We start from the raw sequence: 23,405 nt of genomic DNA, 5'->3' as shown, positions 1-23,405 counted from the left end.
ACAGTTTGTAAATGTTTGTCATTCTGCAAAGTAATTAGTTCAAGAACTGATTTTTAGTGAATTGGCCTGCCTCCCTATCCAGGAATCTGTAGTTAAAAATACAAACAAGAACATCAATAATAATGGCAACATTTATTGTCAATAGACAGTGAACCAGCACTGGGTACTCTGCCGTAATTGTCTTCATTGAATGCACACAACTTTTCAAATAAGGTATTATTATTATAATTTTACAGTGAAGGGATTTGGGGTTCAAAGAAGTTAATAATATAAATTGACCTGGGGAGGAAGAATCAAAACTTCTTGTCTCAATGGCCAGGTTGCCTAATATAGTTCCCAAGCTGTGAAATGCAAGATGGAAATGCCCCATCTCAGCCCTAGATCTATAAAGATTGAGATGAAGAAAGAGGTTGCTCCTGCTTCACTGTCTAAATAGAAAGAGCTCAGCAGTTCCACAGATTGCAGCATCTGGGGCAAATTGCAGGTGGGCTGGGAAGGTTTCCAGACCATTAATTGCTGAGAGTGTGGGAGTGGCAGTAGAGGTGACACAGCTGATAGGTCAGGTCTGGGTATCTAGCTTGCAGGGGTTTAGAGACTGGCCTCTCCTGGTCATGGGTGCAGCTCCACATTCAGCATAGTCAGCTGCCTGCTGGTCCCAGCGCCTCAGCACAGTTCTCCATTCTTCCCCTCTAAGGCCGTTAGGTCTGTTAGATACAAAGGGATGGGCTGTGGCTCCTAAGAGCAGCCTGGAACTGATTATTCTCTGGAATGATGTCAGTCAACCCTGCATGGCTGGGAGGAAAGTGAGGTCTCTTGTCTTCTAACCTCAAAGCATAGAACTGAAGGGCATGTGCTCAAATCTGGTTCAAGGGATCAAGCTGTCAAGGTTCACAGAACAAGAGGGATGCATATGGAATGCTTTTGACTGGCATCTAGCAAGCTTTTGTTTGGGTAGATTGGGATGAGATGTTTATGGGCTGAAATGTTGTATGAGTCTTAGCTCTTTATTAATACCAGCCAGCAAATAACCCCTCCTCCCTTTCCTGTCACTTTCTGTAACTGTCACTGACCAACCTGGAGTGATTATCCTGAATATTTCTACTCCAGTGACAGGTCTGGGTGTTACTGGTGATTGCTATGTGCTCTGTCACTCTTACCTCAATGTTGCTTCCTCTCTCCTTCTGCAGATTCAGGAAGAACAGAACTAGAGAATGAAGGGAAAGGGACCTGGGAAGATTTCCTTTTCCTTCTTATTTATTTATTTACTTATTTATATAGCAGGTTCTTATTAGTTATCTATTTTATACATATTAGTGTATATATATCAATCCCAAGCTCCCAATTCATCACACCACCACTGCCCCCCGCTTTCTCTTTTTCCTTCTGCTCGAGATGACATGATACAATATCTGTCAGATTATTTTTCCCTTCTAATCCCTCATCTCTTACCCTTCTCAGAATGAATGTTTCTAGTTAGTGAGATGACAAGTTTTTATAAACAATTTTTTAGTTTATTTTTTTTAAATTTACAAATCAGTGGTTTTTAATATATTCACAAAGTTGTACAACCATCACAAAGTTGTATAACAGAAAATTATCACAATCCTCAAAAGAAACCCTCTTCCCATTAGTCCCCTTTCTCCTCCCTTCCGAAGCCCCTGGCAACCACTAATCCACTTTCTGTGTCTATTGATTTGCCTTTTCTGAAAATTTCATAAAAATAGAATCACAATATATGACTTTTTGTTTCTGGCTTCTTTCACTTAACATGATGTTTTCTGTTTTGGTCTATGATAGAGGCTACAGCCTGTATCAGGACTTCATTCCTTCCTATGGCTGAATAATATTCCAGTGTGTGAATATACCGCATTTGTTTATCCATTCATCAGTTGATGGAAATTTCACTTGTTTCCATTTTTTTGGCTATCATGAATAATGCTGTTATAAATATTCATATACAAGTTTGTGTGGACATATGCTTTCATTTCTCTTGGGTAATACTAAGGAGTAGAATTGTTGGGTCATATTGTACTCTATATTTAAATTCCTGAGGAACTAACTGTCACATTGTTTTCCCCAGTGGCTGTCCCATTTTACATTCCCACTGACAATGGTACATAGTGAAGCAAGATAATAAATTAGTGCCAAGTAAGGCAAGTAAATTACTGAAACTAGACATGGACAATGTCATTAGTGTGTGAGATTAAAATGAAAAAAAAAATACTACAGTTAGTGACTGCAAGGCGAGATAGGAGATGGTGTTGCTTAAAAGAAGAAATAAAAAAACTATTTTGATTCACTGATGTCAGTGAACAAAGTGGGATTTGTACACATAACAAACACTAAGCTAGGAAGCTGCCTTCCATGTGCAAGAACAAGAAACTAGGAGAAGAAAGGATATCCTGATATATTCAAGGAAGCTTTCCTTTTTCTGCCAACCTGAGAGATAACAATAGGGGATTTCGAGGAAGAGAGTTTTAAAATGTTTGTAGACTATTTTTGTTTTTGTCAAAATTCCTCAGGTGAACAGAGGAAATCAATATAAACGATAGAGATCTCTGATACATTTAGGAAATGCAAAACAATGACAACAGTAAGAGCTGGACAGATCCAAACTGATACAGAAGTGGTGGAAAATTCCATTACCTTCTGAATATTTATCCCTGAGACTACAGTAGAACATCTACTGCTAACATTCATTCAGTCAGTGCAATGCTGAGTTAAAATGGTTTAATCAATCAAACACATTAGTCAAATTTTTACCCCCATATCCAGGAGAAGCAATCTTTCACAGATGTTTTATACACACAGGATCACCTGGAAAAGAGACATGTTCTCAGCTAAGTATGGAGAAGACTTGATTAGAATTACTTACAAATATTTTGGGGCATTAGTCTTAGCTATTAGGATGTTCTGCATAAAGCCCCCAGAAGTTAATAGGAATTAATACTGTAAATCAGATCTATGATCAGCCAGAACAGGATCAGGCCCCAATAAGACCACAGGGATGGTTAATGAGATAACAGCTGAGATTCTGGCTCTCAAGCTGCACATAAGGAACATACTAGAACTCTTTCTCATACTTTCAGAGCCCAAGTTTGGATCTGTCACACACATAAATCTTTTACAAAATTTCATTATATGTATACTTTTTTCTTTTTTCTTTCTTTTTTTTGGCTGCACCCTGCAGCTTGTGGGATCTTAGTTCCCCAACTAGGGATCGAACCTGGGCCCTGTGCAGTGAAAGCATGGAGTCCTAACCACTGGACAGCCAGGGAATTCCCCAAATTTCATTATATTTTGACTTGCCATACATATTTGTTGAGATTGGGTTTCACTACATGTTGCAGAGTACCAGAATACCAATGGCTTAAACAAGATAAAATTTTATACCTTTCATGTAAAGTCCAGAGGTGCGCAAGGCAGGGTTGATATGGCAGCACTAATCCACGGTGACCCAGCCTTTGCCCGCTCACCAGGCTACTTCCATCGTGTGTGCCTGTATCTTCGTGGTACAGCCATCACAGCTGTGTTCCAGGCAGTAGGAAGGAGGAAGAGACAAGCAGCGGCAGGTGTGCCCAAGCTTATTCATAAGGAGGATTAGAGAAGCTGCCAGAGCAAACTTCCACTCCCATCTCATCTAAGAACATAATCACATGACCACACCAAACAACAAGGAAGGCTGGGAAACCCAGTTTTAATGTCCAAAACCATATGCCCAACAGAAAGAAAATGTAGGTTTCCATTTTGGTAATTTATTTCAATTACCATGAAAGAAAGGGAGAACAAATACAGGGGGACAGACTACAGTATTTGCCACATTTTGCAAGTAAAGTACTAGTCTAGGTTGGGTATTGTAATTCTTCCTTTTAGTTTCCCTACGTTTACTTTTTTGAGTTTCAGTGTTGGCTTCAACTTCTACTGTAACTGGCTTGATCCCTGAGAGCTCCAGCCATGGAAATGAAAACTAGATAAGGGTGCACTTCATGGAGTAACAGTGAAGATGTTTCCTCTCAATATCACACTATTATCACTGAATGGTTATACTTATCTCTTGTGCCCTCTTCCTGTGATTATCGACTTTAGTTTTTTAATTTTTAACAAATTATCAAATTTAACTGCTCAGCAAGTCATCTTTCCAGACTGATTCCTAAACGTTGTTGTCTGTTTGCAGGACAGCCATCTCCACATCACTATGAACAATTTGGTTGCTCTCTGGACCTTCTGAAGCACGGATGTCTGTTCTGTGACAAATGTCAGAAGTGAGTAAATGAACTTTACCTCAATGGAGAGAGAGACACACTTTGGATAAATGATCAAAATTCATCAGTGGTTTGCCAACTTATGGATCATCAAAAGGAAATATCTTCTATGGCCAAAGAGATGGGAATAGATAGTGTCCTTTAAAATCTGGTACTACAGGTAATAATAGGCATTGTGTATTTGAAAGTTGCTAAGAGAGTAGATCTTAAAAGTTTTTATCACAGAAAAAAAAAATTATAACTGTGTGCCGATGGATGTTAGCTAAACTTATTGTGGTGATCATTTTTCAATAAACACATACATCAAATCATTATGTTGTATACCTGCAACTAATATAAACTTATATGTCAATTATATCACAATTTAAAAAAATAAAATAAAATGTGGGCATATAATTACAGAAAAAGTTGATAGTGAAACACCATAAATATTGAAAGAAAATCTTGCTTCAGGTGCCAATTAAAGTGGGCTACCAAGTTAAAGAAGAAAAAATAGCCTATTTAAACTATATAAATATAAGAAAGAGATATTTTAGGAACAGAATTATCCCTCAAAATTATTCATCCAAATCTTTTTATTTTGTAGATGAGGTTACTGAGATGCAGGGAACTAAGCTGAAAACACTCCTGAAATTAATTATAAACCTCTTGAGAATATCATTTCTATTTTTGTCATTATTGAATAATAGTCACCTGTAAGCATAAAATTTTGTCAGATTCTCACAGAGATACAAATGATTGAAAATAATGTAAATCATTAATTAATGTAAAATCCTTATTAATATAAATTTTGGAGCAAATTCCTAAACTTCTAAAAATGAGGGGAAAGAATTATTCATAAAAAGACACAGTTCAGAGGATGAGATTGACATTTAAGTGTAATACTGTACTTTTTGTGCATGAAAAAGAGCCAGTCAATATTTAAGTGTAATTATCTAACTACTAACATTTTTTAAAAAATTAATTAATTAATTAATTTATTTTTGGCTGTGTTGGGTCTTCATTTCTGTGCGAGGGCTTTCTCTAGTTGCGGCAAGTGGGGGCCACTCTTCATCGCGGTGCGCGGGCCTCTCACTGTCGTGGCCTCTCTTGTTGCGGAGCACAAGCTCCAGACGCACAGGCTCAGTAGTTGTGGCTCACGGGCCTAGTTGCTCCCTGGCATGTGGGATCGTCCCAGACCAGGGCTCGAACCCGTGTCCCCTGCATTGGCAGGCAGATTCTCAACCACTGCGCCACCAGGGAAGCCCTACTAACATTTAAAAGAAAAAAAAAAAAAAAGAAAATGAAAAACAAACCATTGGGTTTTTTTCATCATTTATTTCCTACACTCTCATCTCTTCATAGTAGGCAAGATATAAATTTCTTTTGGTGAAATCTAATGAAGAAACCCACCAACCTGGCCATCAGGGCTGAAGCCAGGGCATCTACCAGCTAACAATTACAAGTTGTATTTAGTCCTTTTTATTTGTAAATTAGCTTCTTCTTTTCAATATATTCTTCCAAAAGAAGGTTTGGAAAATATTTTATCTGCTTCTATTGGTTAAGGAACATTTTCTTTCTTGCTTTGATTGCCTAATGAAGAAAACAATCACTATGATCAACTTAAACAAGACCACAGATAATCTAACCGTGAAGCTAAAATAATTGCTAACCTTCCATCATTTCTGCATCTTCCACAGAATGCCCTTCAGCCTGAAAAGTTCACTGAGAAAGTCAGTAACAATTCCTGTCATTGCTTTGTATCCCTGATCATTGTGCTCAGAAAAGAGCTGACATGACCAGTGCACTGAAGATGTCATTCCTGGTTCTTTTAAAGGGCACCTCTGTCAATTTTGCTGCTGTGGACATCTATCCTTCCTTAAGAGTCCTAAGTTAAAATTAAAGAATTTATGAAAAGTTGTTATTGAGGTGATATTAAGATATAGTAGCCTTTAATGTATTATCACATTCTTAACAAATGTTACTGGGATGGCAAAATAAGGCAAGAAACAATAAAAAAATGTGAACAGAAGGGATTTCATAGGATTTGTCCTTGGTTTGTCATTCTCTCTCTCCCTCTTTCTTTTTCTCCCTTCCCTTTTTTCTCCCTTCTTAGAAACTCCCTTTTGTTGAAAACCTGTTACTGAATGATTTTGTAATGGCAGAATATGCTCTGGCAACATATCAAATGCTTGAAAAAATTAACGTGAGGAACAGGCTGGCAGCTTGCTGAATTCATTTAAAAGACAGCAAATGTTATGGAATAAACAATCAAAAGTGAACACTAGCTGGATTTTAAAGTAAAATTTCTTACTTAATTGAAGACTGGTATTAATTGAACTAATTCTTCAATGCATAAGGGCCATTTTCATACTGTCAAAGTGTTGTTTACAGCATGAGTTATGTCTTCTTATGCACTCTCTGGAGGGATTGTAAAGAGCTTGTGACCGTTTTTGAACAGTTAAAATACTCAGTACATCATCACCAAGATGTCCTTCTAGGAAAGAATTTCACTCAAATCCAGTTAAAGTAGACTTTAATATTCATAAGAGAATAGAATTGTCATCTGAATAAATCTATCATGCAGATAGATAGATAGATTCTTGTGGCAAGAATTAAATAAAGCCCAGAAGCTTAACATTTTACTGGAAATTTTTCTTTCAAAAACTGGAAATAAAAATAGAAATAATTTAATCTTTCAGTTCATGGAAATGAGCTTATAAAACTTTCAGACCACAATGGTAAGGTAGATTCACAGAAAAAGGGGAAATATAAAAAATCATGAGGTTTGGGGGTTTTCATTTGTTTGTTTGTTTAATTCTATGCAAATAACTTGGAAAACCTGAATAACATAAAGAATATTTTGAAAAATAAAGCTTACCAAAACTTAACCAAAAGATTAGAAAAAAAATCTAGGCAGATAGATTTCCAAAAAAGAAATAAAGTAGTCCAAAAGTTACTTTTGTTTCTTCAAACGTTTTCCTGGGAGAATTCTATAAAATCTTTAGAGAACATATAATTCCAATGTTATTTAAATTGTTTCAGATCATAGAGAAGGAGGAAAGTCCCTAAGTGCATTTAATAAAGCAAGTAAAACATTTATACCAAAGGAATGACAAAGATCACAAACAAGGAAATCTATAAACCAATCTCATTTATTAATAAAGTTCAAAATCCAAAATAAAATATTAGCAAATAAAACTCAGTAGTTCCTGAGAGGAGACCAAGATGGCAGAGTAGAAGGATGTAGAACTCACCTCCCCCCATGAATGTATCAATCATACATCTACCCGTGGAACAAAAACTAACCGGAGACTGGAAGAAAGATTCCTGTACAACCAGGATTATAAGAAAGGAACACATGGAATCGGGTAGAAAGGGAGGAGAAGGAATCAGGTTGCGAACTGTGCCCCTGGGAGGGGACTCAGAAGAAGGGGAACATTGCTTGGGTGGAGATTCTCCCTGGGGAGTGAGCAGTTCAAGCCACATACTGGGCTTCACAGCCCTGGGGTCTGACACAGGTAAGACAAGTCCCCTTGCTTTGTTGGAGGGGCAGTGACTAACAGACGGGCTGAGGGAAGCCTGGACTCCACTCGTGAGGAGCACGCACGTGCTTGCTTATTCCTGTAACAGGGTGGGGGGCAGATTGAAACTGCAGGTTTCCCGCAGCCTCTCTGGAGAATGCTCCAGCCTGAGCTAAGCATCTGCTCTGGCCCCCGCCTGTTTCATGACACAGCTCTACACCGGGACAAGAGTGGCAGCGGCTGAGGGGAGAGCTCAGCTGTGAGGGATAAAGGCAGCTCAGACCTGGCGTGGCATCTGAGCAGAGCAGGGGACAGTCACTACTGGTGCTTAAACAGGCAGCACATCAGAAGCCATCCAGGTCACTGAATGTGACCAGGGCAGCCACTGTCCATGCCCAGATCCATGCTGAGCACTTGCACCAGCCCCTCTCTTGCTCTAGCACTACTCCCTTCTGGGTTGAAGATGCCAGTTCTGGGAGAGGGGAGAGCACACACTTAAAGTGAACAGAGCCAGCTCAAACCCAACAGTCAGGGCTCCTACTCCAGCAACTTGGGACCCACTCCCACCCTGGATAGGGTGCTGATGGCCATTGAGCAGAGGTGAAGCCTAGGCACAGCAATCAGACAAGAAAAATAAATAAAAAGCATCCAAATGGAAAAGGAAGAAGTAAAATTGGAAGGAAGTATATTGTATGACATAATACAATATATAGAAAACCCTAAAATCTCCACCAAAACTATTAGGACTAATAAATGAATTCAGCAAAGTTTTGTGATATAAGATTAATACATAGAAATCTGTTGCATTTCTTTACACTAACAATAAAATATCAGAAAGAGAAAGCAAGAAAACAATCCTGTTTAAAATCACATCAAATAGAATAAAATACCTAGCAAAAATTTTACCCAAGGAGATGAAAAATCACTACTCTGAAAATCATAAAGCACTGATGGAGGAAACTGAAGGTGATTTAAAAATTGAAAGATAGGGACTCCACTGGTGGTCCAGTGGTAAAGAATCCGCCTTCCAATGCAGGGGGTGCAGGTTCGATCCCTGGTCGGGGAACTAAGATCCCACATGCCACGGAGGAACTAAGCCTGTGCTCTGCAACTATTGAGCTCGTGTGTCTCAATGAGAGATCCCCTGTGCTGCAAACTAAGATATCCTTTGTTCTTGGATTGGAAAAATTAGTATTGTTAAAATTCTACCCAAAGGATCTACAGATTGATTGCAACCCCTATTAAATATGACATTTTTCACAGAACTAGAACAAATAACCCTAAAATTTATATGTAACCATAAAAGACCCCAAGTTGCCAAAGCAATCTTGAAAAGAAAGAACAAAGCTGGAGGTATCATGCTCCCTGACTTCAGACTATACCACAAAACTACAGCAATTAAAACAGCATAATACTGGAACAGAAACAGACACATAGATCAATGCAACAGAATGAGAACTCAGAAATACAGCCACACACTTATGGTTAATTAATCTGTGGCAAAAGTGACAAGAATATACAATGGAGAAAAGATAGTCTCTTCAATAAGTGGTGCTGGGAAAACTGGACAGCTACATGTAAAATAATGAGATTAGAATATTTTCTCACATCATATACAAAAATAAACTCAAAATGTATTAAAGATCTAAATGTAGGACTGGAAACCATAAAACTCTTAGAAGAGAACAGAGGCAGAACAGTCTTTGACATAAATCATGGCAATACTTTTTTTGGAGGGTACCTCATTAAACTTAGAAGCTTTGAACAGCAAAGGAAACCATTGACAAAATGTAAAGACAACCTACTGAATGGGAGAAAATATTTGCAAACGATATGACCAGTAAGAGGTTAATATCCAAAATATATAAACAGCTCATACAACTCAATACCAAAAAAACCAAACAACTCAATTTAAAAATGGACAGAAGACCTGAATAGAAATTTTTCTAAAGAAGATGTACAGATGACCAACAAGCACATGAAAAATGCTCAATACCACTAATCATCAGAAAACTGCAAATCAAAACCACAATGAGATATCACTTCACACCTGCCAGAATGTGTGAATGTCTACAAATAACAAATGATGGCAAGGATGTGGAGAAAAGGGAACACTTGTACACTGTTGGTGGGAATGTAAATTAGTGCAACCACTATGGAAAACAGTAAGGTGGTTCCACAAAACACTAAAAATAGAACTACCAGCAATTTCACTCCTGGGGATATATCTGAAGAAGATGAAACCAGTAATTCTAAAAGATACATGCACTCCAATGTTCTTAGCAGCATTATGTACAATAACCAAGATATGGAAGCAACCTAAGTGTCCATCAACAGATGAATAGATAAAGATATGCTCTCTTTATATATACAATGAAATATTACTCAGCCATAAAAAAGAATGAAATAATGCCATTTGCAGCAACATGGATGGATCTAGAGGGTAGTATGCTTAGTGAAACAAGTCAGGCAGAGAAAGACAAATACTCTGTGTTATCATTTATATGTGGAATCTTAAAAATAAAACAAATGAATGTATATAACAAAATAGAAACAGACTTACAGATGTAGAGAACAAACCAGTGGTTACCAGTAGGGAGAGGAAAGGGAGGAGGATCAAGATTGGGGTATAGTATTAAGATATACAAAGTACTATGTATTAAATAAATAAGCAACAAGGATATATTGGGCAGCACAGGGAAATATACCCATTATTTTCTGATAACTTTAGAGTGTAATCTATATAAATATTGAATCACTATGTTGTATACTTGAAACTAATATAATATTGTAAATCAACTATTCCTCAATAAAAGAAAACCTCAGTAGTTCCTTAAAAAATAGTAGATCATTACCAAGTGGCTTTATTCTAGAAATATAAGTTAAGTTAATATTATGACCTGTATCGTCATATTATAGAACCAAGAAGAAAATGCATATGATCATCATCAACAATGCTAAAACAAAAACAAAAACAAAACACTGAGCCAACATGTTTTATGGGAACACTCAAGAAATATTCTGTTGATATCCAGAAAAAATTAAACAATGTCTACTGCCACATTTCAATTTAAATTGGGCTAAGATATTAACAAATGCATTTAAGAAAAGAAAAAGAAATTAGAGGTTCAGAAGTTAACAGGAAAAGCTAAAATTATCTTAACTGAAAATATTATTTCATTCTTAAAAACTACAAGATAATTAAACTAAAATTACTTCAAACAATAAAGAAATTTATTAATATAATGATGCACGAATTTAATAACGGCAAATCAATGGGCTTTATGCATATGGCAATAGGGCATAGAAGAACAAATTCCATTTGTAGTATCAATAAATATAATAAATAAGAAAACATTTAAAACTAATACAAAAAACCTATACGAGAAAACAGTTTTGAACACTTCTGAAGGCACAAAATAATACCTGAAGAAATGAGAAAATGTACCATGTTCTTTGATAGGCACATTCATTGTATAAACGTCAATTCTCTCTAAGTCAATTTGTTAATTTAGCATGATCTCAATAAAAATGCCAACTGTTTATCATTGTTGTTGTTATTGTTCTTTTTATTTTTTGATCGAGGGATTATATCTAATAGAGGTGATTCTCAAGTTCATTTTGAAAAATGAACATACCTCATGCATATATCCTGATAAATAACTCTGAATGAATCAATGTTTTAAATGTAAAAAATAAAACAATAAAAATATAATATAAAAATACAAGTAAACTCCTATAAAGGAGGAAGTTTTTAAAATTATAGACTCAAATCTATAAGCCATAAAACAAAAGACTGTAAAATTCAACTACATTAAAAAAACTAATGCACGGGGTAAAAATATTATAAGCAAATTAAAAAGACAAGTGAAAAAGTGAGAAAATTATCTGTGACTCATATCACAAAGGAAAGACTCACCTTCCACATATAAAACTGTCTTTGAAATAAATAAGAAAATGTCTACTGAACAAATAGGGAAAAAATAAGAAAAGGATATGAATAGACAGTAAAGCAAAGGCAATATAAACAAACTCTAGATTTGTAAAAAGCTGTTCATCTGCACTCATAATAAAGAAATACTAATTCAAACATTAACATACTTGTGGTCTCAAAACATGGCCCCAGAATTATTTGGCATTCTTCCCATCAGGCGGTGTCACTTTCCCTTATATCTGGGGTCTTAATGTTCTGACAAACAGAATACAGTAGAGATGTTTCAGTGCCAGTTTCTGGGCCAGAGCTTCTAGACACTGGAGGTTTCCACATACTGTCTCTTTCTCTTAGAACCCAATCACCATACTGTGAGGAAGCACAAGCCTCCCAGTAGAGATGCCCGTGTAGACAGGAACCAACAGCCAGTACCAGCTTGCCAGCTATGAGAGTACGCCATCTTGGAAGGAGACCCTCCAGCTCCAGTTGAGCTGTCCTAGCTGACACTGCATGGAGCAGAGATGAGTGTCCTCACTATGTTCTGGTGAAATTGAAGATTTGTGAGTCAATTAAATGATTCTATTGTTTTAAGCCATTAAGGGCTGACTTAGCATGGTTTTTGAAATATAGCCAATAGGTAACCAGAGCAGCCATGATTATTCCAGAAACTTGACAACACAGGGCTACGTGGAAATAGTTACTTGTACACATTCCTAGGAGATAAGAACACGGATTGAGGCAGCTGTGGAAGCAATTCTTTCCCTGTTTTGTTCTTTTTTACTCTTTTGATTTTGGAATCATATGAATATAATATCTTTTCCATAAGTCTAATTTGAAAAGAAAAAACGTTTAAAGTATATGCAAGTTACTTTATTATGTAGGAAATTTATACTTAATATGCGTATTAAGCTATATAGTTTATAAGAAAGACAATTTCACAAATATTGTCTCATTTTATCAATCATAGCAATTCTGTGATGAATACATAAGTAGGGTGATTATTATCCTACAATAATCCAATTACAATTGCAGAAACCAAAACTCTAGTTGTTACTCATCAAGTAAATGGCATGGCCAGAATTTAAATTGAGCTGTCCTTGCAAAAGGCAGTTTGGCTTACTGGAAAGCAAACTAGAAATTAGAAGACCCAGGTCCTACTTTCAATTTTGTCTTTAATTCCTTGAATATTTTTGAATGAGATGCTTAACTTATCTTGCATTTGATTTTATCGTCCGGAGACCAGACATGAAAATACCTATTGTTCTAACTTCCCCTGGAGAGCATTATAGGGATAAAATAACATAACAAATGTGAATTGAAAATAAGTAAATGCAGAGCATTATCACCAGTAATTGTAAATATAAAGGTAAAATAGATCATGGCTCTGCTTAAATATAACAGAATAAATATACTGCATTTACAGTAAAAATGATGGAGTAAGAATACCTGTCAACATGAGATGTAGACAGATTTCAAGGAATTAGGAAACAGATGGAGAAAAGGAAACTGATGAAGTAGGAGAGAGGCAGCACTGTGTAGCATAGACTCAGAAAAAAATACAGTCAAAAGGTTGCTGATCATCCCCAAAGATCTCTAGACTGTCTCAGGATTTGGATATACCATGTTCATTACTTCCACCACAAGCCAGAAGTAAAAGGCTTTTCTATAAAGATATCAATGTCCACCCCATTCAGGCATTTAGGTGTCTCCAGTGAGATGACTGATTCTTGTCCAGTCATCTCAGAGTTAATTGACAAGTCCCACACACATACCCAGGCCTCTCAATCAGCTTTCTGTTGCCTCATTCTTAAAAATGACCATTGAGAAAACTGGAAAAAAACAAAACAAAACAGGGAATATAAAAAAATTTTTTTTAACTCCCATTGGTATCTTTAGAAAGTTTCACCAAAATTTTCCATCAGTTGTTATGATGAAGGAAAGAAAGAATGAGAGAGAGAGAGGAAGGAAGGAAGGAAGGGAAGAAGGATGGAAGGAAAGAAGGAAGGAAGGAAAGAATATACTAAGTAATAATCAGAAAACAGAAAGACCTCTTTGACATTCTTTCCACCCAAAAATCAATGAATCAGTAAAAATTTAAATTGAAAAAATGTTCTAGAAAGTAATACAAAAGGATTAAGAGTTGTAAGATAGAGGGGAAAAATTCAGAGTTATGGAATATCAGTATATTAGATCCAACATATAACTATGAAATTCCAGAAAGAGAGCATAGTAAAATTGAAAGGAGGAATTATCAAAGAACTAGAGTAGCAGTTCTCAAGGTGTGATCCAAGGACCTCTCAGGTCCTCTCTTTTCTTCTTATTAACCAAAACAACATAGCTCTACAGATAGAGAAGGATGTCAATAGATAATATGAAAAACTGGAAAATCTAGAACTAGCTGTGTGAGGCTTTTATCTAGAGATAATAACCATTTAAAGACATAACTACTATAAGAAACAGGTAAACAATTAAAGAGATTGCCTGTGGGGATAAGAATGGGGACAGAATAAATTAGTTAAGGATCCTTTCTTTTAAATATCAGTATTTACATATCTAACTATTATAGATAGCTCAGTTAATAGAGGGTTCACTATCATGAAGGAATTTCCCACAGTTTCACATTAGGAGGCTGAGAGTTGGTCCTTCCTGAGGTTTGGAGGTGAGAATTATTGACACTAGTCTGCAGGTGGGTCCTCCTGATGACCTCATGCACTCCCTTCTATGTAACTGTGAAATTTTGTGTGTGTTTGAGGAACATTGTGTGTGCTACCTTCCTCAGTCTTAAACTACGAAGTAAATTAAATCCCCACTAAATTTTCTAGCTCTTCTATCTTCCTTTCCTTGTTCCCTCTCCAATTCCTTGTTGGGTTGTCCCTTTATAATTCCTTATTACAAACTTGAAACTAATGAGCTGGAGTTTTTGTTAAAGAGTTTTATGTTCTTTTGAAGAAAAACAATGGGGCAATTTATATTGAAGCAAATTCTTAGAATCTCTTACCCTAGTTTTTAGTGGAATATTTGGGGAAATCCAGGGACATCTCTGGAACAGCAAAGCTCTTTAGATTGGATCCTATCTCCTGAAAGGGGACATTAAGTGATGACCTTGAGTAATGGGCACTCTGGAATGGAATGATGGAAATGGAGTAGAGACACCTAAGAGCCTTGTGCCCCTGTACAGACACATGGGTCTACTGTTTCCTGGAATTATGGAAGTCAGCCATTAGCTCGATATATTTCACATGCCACTCAAGAGGGGAGAAAGGACATAAATACATTTTGCAGCATAATAGTTGCAGTGTGACCAACCATCCCGGTTTGCCTGGGGTTACCCCAGTTTTAGCACTGAAAGTCCTGCATCCCAGGAAACCCCTCAGTCCCAGAAACACTGGGACAGTGGTTACCTTATGGTTGTATGCCTAGTGTGAAGTCAACTGCCTAGAATAAAATCCCAGCTCCACCACTTATTAGCTGTGTGACTTTGCTGAAATTATTATTTTTTTCCACATCTATATTGGAGTATAAATGTTTTACAATGTTGTGTTAGTTTTTGCTGTACAACAAAGTGAATCAGCTTATGTATACATATATCCCCATATCCCCTCCCTCTTGAGCCTCCCTCCCACCCTCCCTATCCCATCCCTCTAGGTCGTCACAGAGCACCGAGCTGATCTCCCTGTGCTATGCAGCAGCTTCTCACTAGCCATCCATTTTACATTTGGTAGTGTATATACGTCAGTGCTACTCTCTCACTTCATCCCAGCTTCCCCTTCCCCCCCGCCCCCCGTGCCCTCAAGTCTGTTCTCTACGTCTGCATCTTTATCCCTGCCCTGCCACTAGGTTAATCAGTACCGCTTTTTAAAATTCCATATATATGCGTTAACATACGGTATTTGTTTTTCTCTTTCTGACTTACTTCACTCTGTATGACAGATTCTATGTCCATCCACCTCACTACAAATAGCTCAATTTCATTCCTTTTTTTTTTTTTTAAAATTTCATTCCTATTTATGGCTGAGTAATATTTCCATTGTATATATGTGCCACATCTTCTTTATCCATTCATCTGTCAATGGACATTTAGGTTGCTTCCATGTCCTGGCTATTGTAAATAGTGCTACAATGAACATTGTGGTATATGTTTCTTTTTGAATTCTGGTTTTCTCAGGGTATATGCCCAGTAGTGGGATTGCTGGGTCATGTGGTAGCTCTATTTTTAGTTTTTTTAAGGAACCTCCATACTGTTCTCCATAGTGGCTGTATCAATTTACATTCCCACCAACAGTGCAAGAGGGTTCCCTTTTCTCCACACCCTCTCCAACATTTATTGTTTGTAGATTTTTTGATGATGGTCATTCTGACCAGTGTGAGGTGATACCTCATTGTGTGTTGAAATTATTTAATCTCACTTTTTCTAAATCGCCTTAATGAAAGTAGGGATAAATTAGTACCTATGTGGTGGGGTTGTGATAATAAATGACTGAATACGTGTAAAGTCAAAGCAGTGCCTAGTAGGTAGCAAGCACTCAATAAATATTACCTAACAAAACCAATACTAGTGTTACTATTTTCAAGTAGAAAGATGATTCATTGCACACCAAAGTAAATAGAGTTGTGTACATAACATCATTTTGGTTTGGAGATTGATGAGGTCAAATAGGACCAACCAATGGATATTTTGGGATGTCAGTTAGCTGAATCAAAATCAAGTATTTATTTGGTTAATCCTATAAACTCTGCAGAAATAGCTGTCAGGAAAGGCAGCACCTCATATTCATCTGAGCTGTAGACAAAGCTTCAAACAATAGGTGATATTAAAACAACCCAATAATCAAAGCTACTTTCATATGTAAGATGTGAGATCATGTTCATCTTGCATCAAATATTTACTGTTGAAATCGAAATGGACATCAGGTATTTACTGTTGAAAGCAGAGGTAGTAGAATAGGGAATGTAGTGAAGTAGGGCCGTGTGTAATTGAGCTCGAATTGTTCTAGTATTTTTTTTTTTTTGGAAGGCAGCTATGCTCACTACTATACCACCAACGCTATTTCTTTTATATTAAGTAAATTCTAAGTCTTCCTGAAATTGATGGTTGTAAAAAATGTACAGTAGACATAGGCTTTTTTCTTTTCTTTTCTTTTCTTTTTTGCTATTCAACATCTGAACATCTTCTTTTTTGTTAATCCCCCATCATGTGAGCATTGGTTCCACTCTGGAACCAAAAAGGCCAAATTCTGCTTCCTCCTCCCCTATTGCAGCTATAACAGTAGTTTTCAAACCTTTGTGTGTGTCAGGATCACATGGAAAGCTTTTTAAAACATGGATTGCTGGGCCCCATACCTTGGAGGGATTGAGAACCTACATTTCTAAAAAGTTCCCAGGTGATATTGATACCGCTGGTGAGGGATCACACTTTGACTAATAAGTTAGTACAGGAGAACAGGACTTAGGTCAAACAAAGAGATGCATCTGTCTGGGACTTGACACAATAATGCAAACACCAGGACGGCTGAGAAATTATCTGTAAATAGAGCAGGCATATCAGGAATCTAGCTCTGTCAACAAAAGTGTTCAACAGCAGGTTTCAAATCAGGTTTTTATATGTGTCCTTTGACACAGCCTAATATGTAGGGCGTAAAGACGCTCAGAGTCTGTCCTTTGTAGTAACAGTGCGGTCAGGGAAAAGGGATGAGAGATGTGGTAGCAGAGAAAAACTCAGATGAGGGAGGAAGACGCTGCTGTGAGCAGCAAGTAGCTCAGAACAGTGATGAGTAGTTTGCTGAAGGCACTGTTAAGAGACTGGCCGGATCATGTGACCCCACCCCCAAACTTAGTTCCCACCTTGTGACTCACTACGTGACACAGGGTGAGCTGTCTGACTTTCAGTTCCTACCGTACTAGGAGGAGTAATAAAGCAGACAGAGATTTTATTGTAATAGATAAATTAGATTAAAGGAATTTGCATGCACTATAAAACAGAGCATTCTTGTGGAAAGGGCAACAAGAGTGACATTTTTAACATTAAAAAAAGGCTCTTCTTGCATCAGTATTTCTACTGAATTTAAGCCCCCCTTTCTAAATATCACTCTTTATTTCATCTTGTTTTAGCCACAGTACTGATTTGGAGCTGTGGCATGTTAATTATTTTTTCTTAAAAATTATTATAATTCAAGAGGTTCAAAGTTCTTTCTAAAATCCAAACCATAAAAGTAGATAATTCGATGTTAATTTAGTCTTCCTATGTATCTATAGGAAGTCTACCCTATTATTACATTAATTTGATTCATAATTAAAATTATTTCCACAAGCCCAGATAGCTTCATTGATGAAGTCTATCAAATATTTAAGAAAGAAGAACTATGAATTTTGCACAAACTCTTTCAGAAAAAGGAAAAGAGAATATTTTTTCTGATAGAAAATTCTGATAGAAAATTTTTTTATTTTTTTATTGAAGCATAGTTGATGTATAATATTGTATGTTACAGGTGTACAACATAGTGATTTACAATTTTTAAAGGTTATACTCCATTTATAGTTATTATAAAATATTGGCTGTATTCCCTGTGTTGTACACTATATCCTCATAATTTATTTATTTTATACATAATAGGCTGTACCTATTAATCCTCTAGCCCTATCTTGCCCCTCCCCCTTTTCCTCTCTCCACTGGTAACCACTAGTTTGTTCTCTATATCTGTGAGTCTGTTTCTTTTTTTTTTTTTTTTAATTTTTATTTATTATTTTTATTTATTATGTTTTTATTTTTTGGCTGTGTTGGGTCTTCGTTTCTGTGCGAGGGCTTTCTCCAGTTGCGGCGAGTGGGGGCCACTCTTCATCGCGGTGCGCGGGCCTCTCACTATCGCGGCCTCTCTTGTTGCGGAGCAGAGGCTCCAGACGCTCAGGCTCAGTAGTTGCGGCTCACGGGCCCAGTTGCTCCGCAGCATGTGGGATCCTCCCAGACCAGGGCTCGAACCCGTGTCCCCTGCATTGGCAGGCAGATTCTCAACCACTGCGCCACCAGGGAAGCCCCTGTTTCTTTTTTGTTATATACACTAGCTTGTTTTATTTTTTTTAGATTCCACATGTAAGTGATATCATACAGTATTTGTCTTTTTCTGTCTGACTTATTTCATTAAGCATAATACCCTCCAAATCCATCAATGTTGTTGCAAATGGCAAAGTTTCATTTTTTTTATGGCTAAGTAGTGTATATATATATATATATATATATATATATATATATATATATATATATATATATATATACACCACATCTTCTTTATCCATTCATCCATTGATGGACACTTAGGTTGCTTCCATATCTTGGCAATTGTAAATAATGCTTCTATGAACTCTGGGGTGACTGTGTGTTTTCAAATTAGTGTTTTTGTCTTTTTTCACATACACAACCCAGGAGTGGAATTGCTGGGTCATATGGTAGTTCTATTTTTAGTTTTTTGAGGAACCTCCATACTGTTTCCCACAATGGCTGCACCAATTTACATTCCCACCAACAGTGTACAAGGGTTCCCATTTCTCTACACTACAACTTCACCAACACTTGTTATTTGTGTTCTTTTTGATGATAGTCATTCTGACAGGTGTGAGATGATATTGCATTGTGGTTTTTGATTTGCATTTCCCTGATAATTAACAAGGTTGAGCATCATTTTATGTGTTATATCTTTTAAAAAGAGTAGATATCATCTAGGGAAGAGCAAAAGAAGTACAAGCACAGTGTATGGAGTCCTGTCTCCTTTGACCTTCACAGTCTTTCATAGCACACAATTCCTTCAAACACACAATCATTGATACTCATACAGCTAAAATGTATTGATACTAAAATATGAACCCTGACTATAGGTAGATTGTACTCATTTAATACTCACAAAATCCCTCTAAAGCTATTACTATGATTATTCCAATTTCACAACGGAGAAAACTGTGAGTCAGTGAATTTAAGTAACTTGGTCAAGGTTACACAAAAGCTAAATTTTGTAATCCATTTTCAAACTCTCATTTGATTTCTTCTGAGAGATAGATGGTAAAAATAATAATCTGAGAAGCTTTGCATTTGTATCTTCTTGGTAGTCAGAGTGTTGCATAGCTTTGTACACTGCCCTAAGTGATGCTCCTCTCCAGATATTAGCTAAAACATTAAAAAGTCTTCCTTTTTCCATAGAACTAGAAAGGATCTTGAAAAAATTGTTTTCTAACTGTTCGTTTCTAAGAGGTGTATTAATGCAAACCCATTTTATATTGCCATCAAATCTTAAGTCTCCTGGTTGGAATTCAATGTAATCATATTGTTTTGATATTTCTAAAACAGTGAGAAAGCAGTGAGGTAAAGCAGCATCCTCTGCCTGGCTCCCAGGTCTAGATGCTTCTTTTCTCCCTGTGCATTCTTACATGATCATTTTCTTTCCCATCTTTCCACACTCAGCCCACACCCAGCCTCCTCTGCTTCAGACCTACTTTGTAACCTTGCTGTCACATCAACACACTTAAAGAAAGTTTACTTTTTTCAATCCATTCTACATATTTCAGCAGTGTCCCCTCTGCATCATGCCAATTTGGTCATGTTATGCTTCTCCCTGGAAATCTCCCCCAGCAACTTATTGCTTAAAGAATAAAGTTGAAACTCCGTAACATGGCATGATACTGATACATTAATCTATCAAATGAGAAATATTTACAATGATTGTTCCATATCTTAGTTTTCCTTAAAACATTCCTATGAGGAAGATAGATGTCATATATTCTCCTTAATTGTAAATTAAAGAAACAGAGGTGAATTACTTTCCAAAGCTATCCAGGAATTAGATGATGAAACCAATGACAAATTATATTTCTTAATCCTCTGTTTTGCCTCGAGAACAGTGATTTTAGTCTTTTTTTAATATCGCTTTGGCACACACAGTAAATAACTCCCATGTTCCACACATTCCCATGTGCATACTCATGACATGTCCAATTGGTGGCTCTTTATCAAATATCCCTTTTCTACCACCTGTGAAAACCTATCAGCACATGCTGGTGAGAGGTAGTGTGGGATCAAGGTTAAGAGTCAAACTTTATAGCTCCATAGCTCTGGGTTTCAGCCTAGGCTCTGACCTTTATGACTGTAAGACTCTGGGGCAAATTGTTTAACCTCTTCAAGGCACCATTTTCTTATCTGTAAAATGGGGATGAATAAAACATAGATCTTAGAGATTTGATGAGAATAGAATGAGATATTTATAAAGTTCTTAGCACTTTTAAAGTATTCAATGAATGGTCAATTTAAAATTGTTTTGTTCTCATTTATTTTGAAATTTCTTGTCTGAGGATTTGAACTCTATTTTAATAATAAGTTCCTTGCAACACAGCCTCCTAATGGATTATGACAAAACAATGTGTGATGATACTGCTCTCTAGATAATGCATCTTTAAAAGAGTTAAGTAGTTGGGAGAACTCTGTGAGTTCCCTCATGCAGTCTGGTCTCCTCCAGAGTCAGGTGAGCCTGGAAAAGTTGTTCAGAGCACAGCAAACATGTGGTGTGGCCCCTCTGCTAAGGATCCCCCAAATTGTTAACAGCAGAAATGTGGAGTAGACTGCAGTCAGTGGTTTCTTTTCAATAAGGCTTTTGAAAAGAACAGCCTCTATTATTAGGGGTTAATAAATACCATACAAGTATTTAAGACAGTCTTGTATTTTTTACATAATTATTGAAATATTGCTGATTCTAGAATTAATGAGAGCAATACTCAAGAGTGTTAAAAGTCAAATCTTTGACTTCATCTCGAGCTGGATTCACGTTTCCACTCCTTTACTTACTAGGCAGAAATCCTGAAGTTACTTGACTTCTCTGGGTCTCTTTCCATAGTTGTATGATGGGAAAAATAATAAAACCTACCTCATAGGTAGTTGGTTTGAAGACTAAATGAGACCTTAGATGTAAAATGTTTAGTACAATTCCTGCCACATCCTAAGGACTCAAACAATAATAACCCTCATTATTTTCTCATTTGAAATCACTTCTCTGGTCTCCTATTTGACCCATTTTGAAATACTGTTATTTTTATCCATGATTATCCTTCTCAGTACCACCCTCACTTTTACTGATCTCGTGTGTTCAGTGAAATTGTGTCTACAGCAAAGAAACCTCAAGTGTGGGCTGAAATGTAGTTGGAAGGTTCACAGAGGACCTAGTGTTTGGATTTCTTGGAGACCTTAACTGGGACGACATTGGTCAGGACATGTAGCATCGCTATTCGTCTTGCTCAGAGGGGATCTGACCAAATGAAGGGACCATGGAGTCCAGGAAAGGATAGCAAAGAGGTGCAGGAGATCACCACAGACTTGGGGAAACCTCAGCACGTGCATGACCGAGATGACCTCTATGCTGAGCAGATGGAATGAGAAATGAGGCACAAACTGAAAACAGCCTTTAAAAATTTCATTGAGAAAGTAGAGGCTCTAACTAAGGAGGAACTGGACTTTGAAGTGCTTTTTGGGGACTTGGGATTTAACAGAGCTCCTATAGGAGTACCTGCCTCCTTCAGCCCACTAGTATTGTGCTGGTAAATGCTACAGAATGGCCACCTTTTGTGGTGACGCTGGATGAAGTGGAGCTGATTCACTTGGAGCGAGTCCAGTTTCACCAGAAGAACTTTGACACAGTAATCATCTACAAGGACTACAGCAAGAAAGTGACAACGATCAACGCCATTCATGTTGCCTCTCTTGACCCCATCAAGGAATGGTTGAATTCTTGTGACCTAAAGTACACAGAAGGAGTACAGTCTCTCTACTGGACTACAATTATGAAGACCATTGTTGATGACCCTGAGGGCTTCTTCGAACAAGGTGGCTGGTCTTTCCCGGAACCTAAGGGTGAGGGGAGTGATACTGAGGAAGGGGATTCTGAGTCTTAAATCGAAGATGAGACTTTTAATCCTTCAGAAGATGACTATGAAGAAGAGGAGGGGGACAGTGAGGAAGATTATTCATCAGAAGCTGAAGAATCAGATTATTCCAAGGAATCATTGGGCAGTGAAGAAGAGAGTGGACAGGATTGGGATGAACTGGAGGAAGAAGCCCGAAAAGCTGACCGTGAAAGTCGCTATGAGGAGGAAAAGGAACAGAGTCTCAGTATGAGCTGGAGGAGGAAGGTATCTGTGCGCAGGTCAGGCCGAGGCTCTAACCGAGGTTCCAGACACAGCTCTGTGCCTCCCAAGAAAAAGAGGAAGTAACTTCGGAACTTTGACCCTCAGCTGCATTCTTCCTTCAGCCAATCCCTGGAAATTTTACATGACATAGAAACTTTAAAAAAAAAAAAAAGAAAAGAAAATGGAGGCTGGTCCTCCATTCAGAGTCCTCCTTAACAGTCATCAGGAGCAGACAAGCTGGCTGTGTTCTGAGAACCTTCCAATTTGTGCAGGAGAAAGCTTCTCTGAGAAAGTGTTGCTTGAGCTTTCCTGTCGTGCGTGGGAATGTCAGCAGGCTGTTGGGTGCAACTCTAAGCCCGATTACAGTTTAGCATTTATAAATTACCATCGGCCCACATGATTTATCTCAACCTTTGTACCAGTATGGTTTTAGTAATAACATTGCATGTTTTTAGGTGAGATAAATGGTAAGCGTAAATTCCTCCTTGAAATTAAAAAACATATGTTATAAAGATTAGCAGTGCCAAGCAGTTTATAATGTATCTTGTTCCTAAGGGA

General features: G+C 37.2%; 1 protein-coding gene across 1 annotated transcript in view; it reads left to right on the top strand.

The window, feature by feature from the left end:
- LOC118883357 (FACT complex subunit SPT16-like) overlaps positions 1 to 22,931 on the top strand; it is a 65,315-nt gene extending 42,384 nt beyond the window's left edge. The window contains 1 exon segment of the mRNA XM_036830080.1: positions 22,212 to 22,931. Coding sequence (XP_036685975.1) covers positions 22,212 to 22,931 — 720 coding nt within the window.
- Positions 22,932 to 23,405: the final 474 nt, after the last annotated feature.

The sequence above is a fragment of the Balaenoptera musculus genome, chromosome 17 (assembly GCF_009873245.2).
Source record: "Balaenoptera musculus isolate JJ_BM4_2016_0621 chromosome 17, mBalMus1.pri.v3, whole genome shotgun sequence".
Taxonomy (NCBI): domain Eukaryota; kingdom Metazoa; phylum Chordata; class Mammalia; order Artiodactyla; family Balaenopteridae; genus Balaenoptera; species Balaenoptera musculus.
Note: the sequence above shows the minus strand (reverse complement) of the source record. Positions and strands in the feature narration are given on the sequence as shown.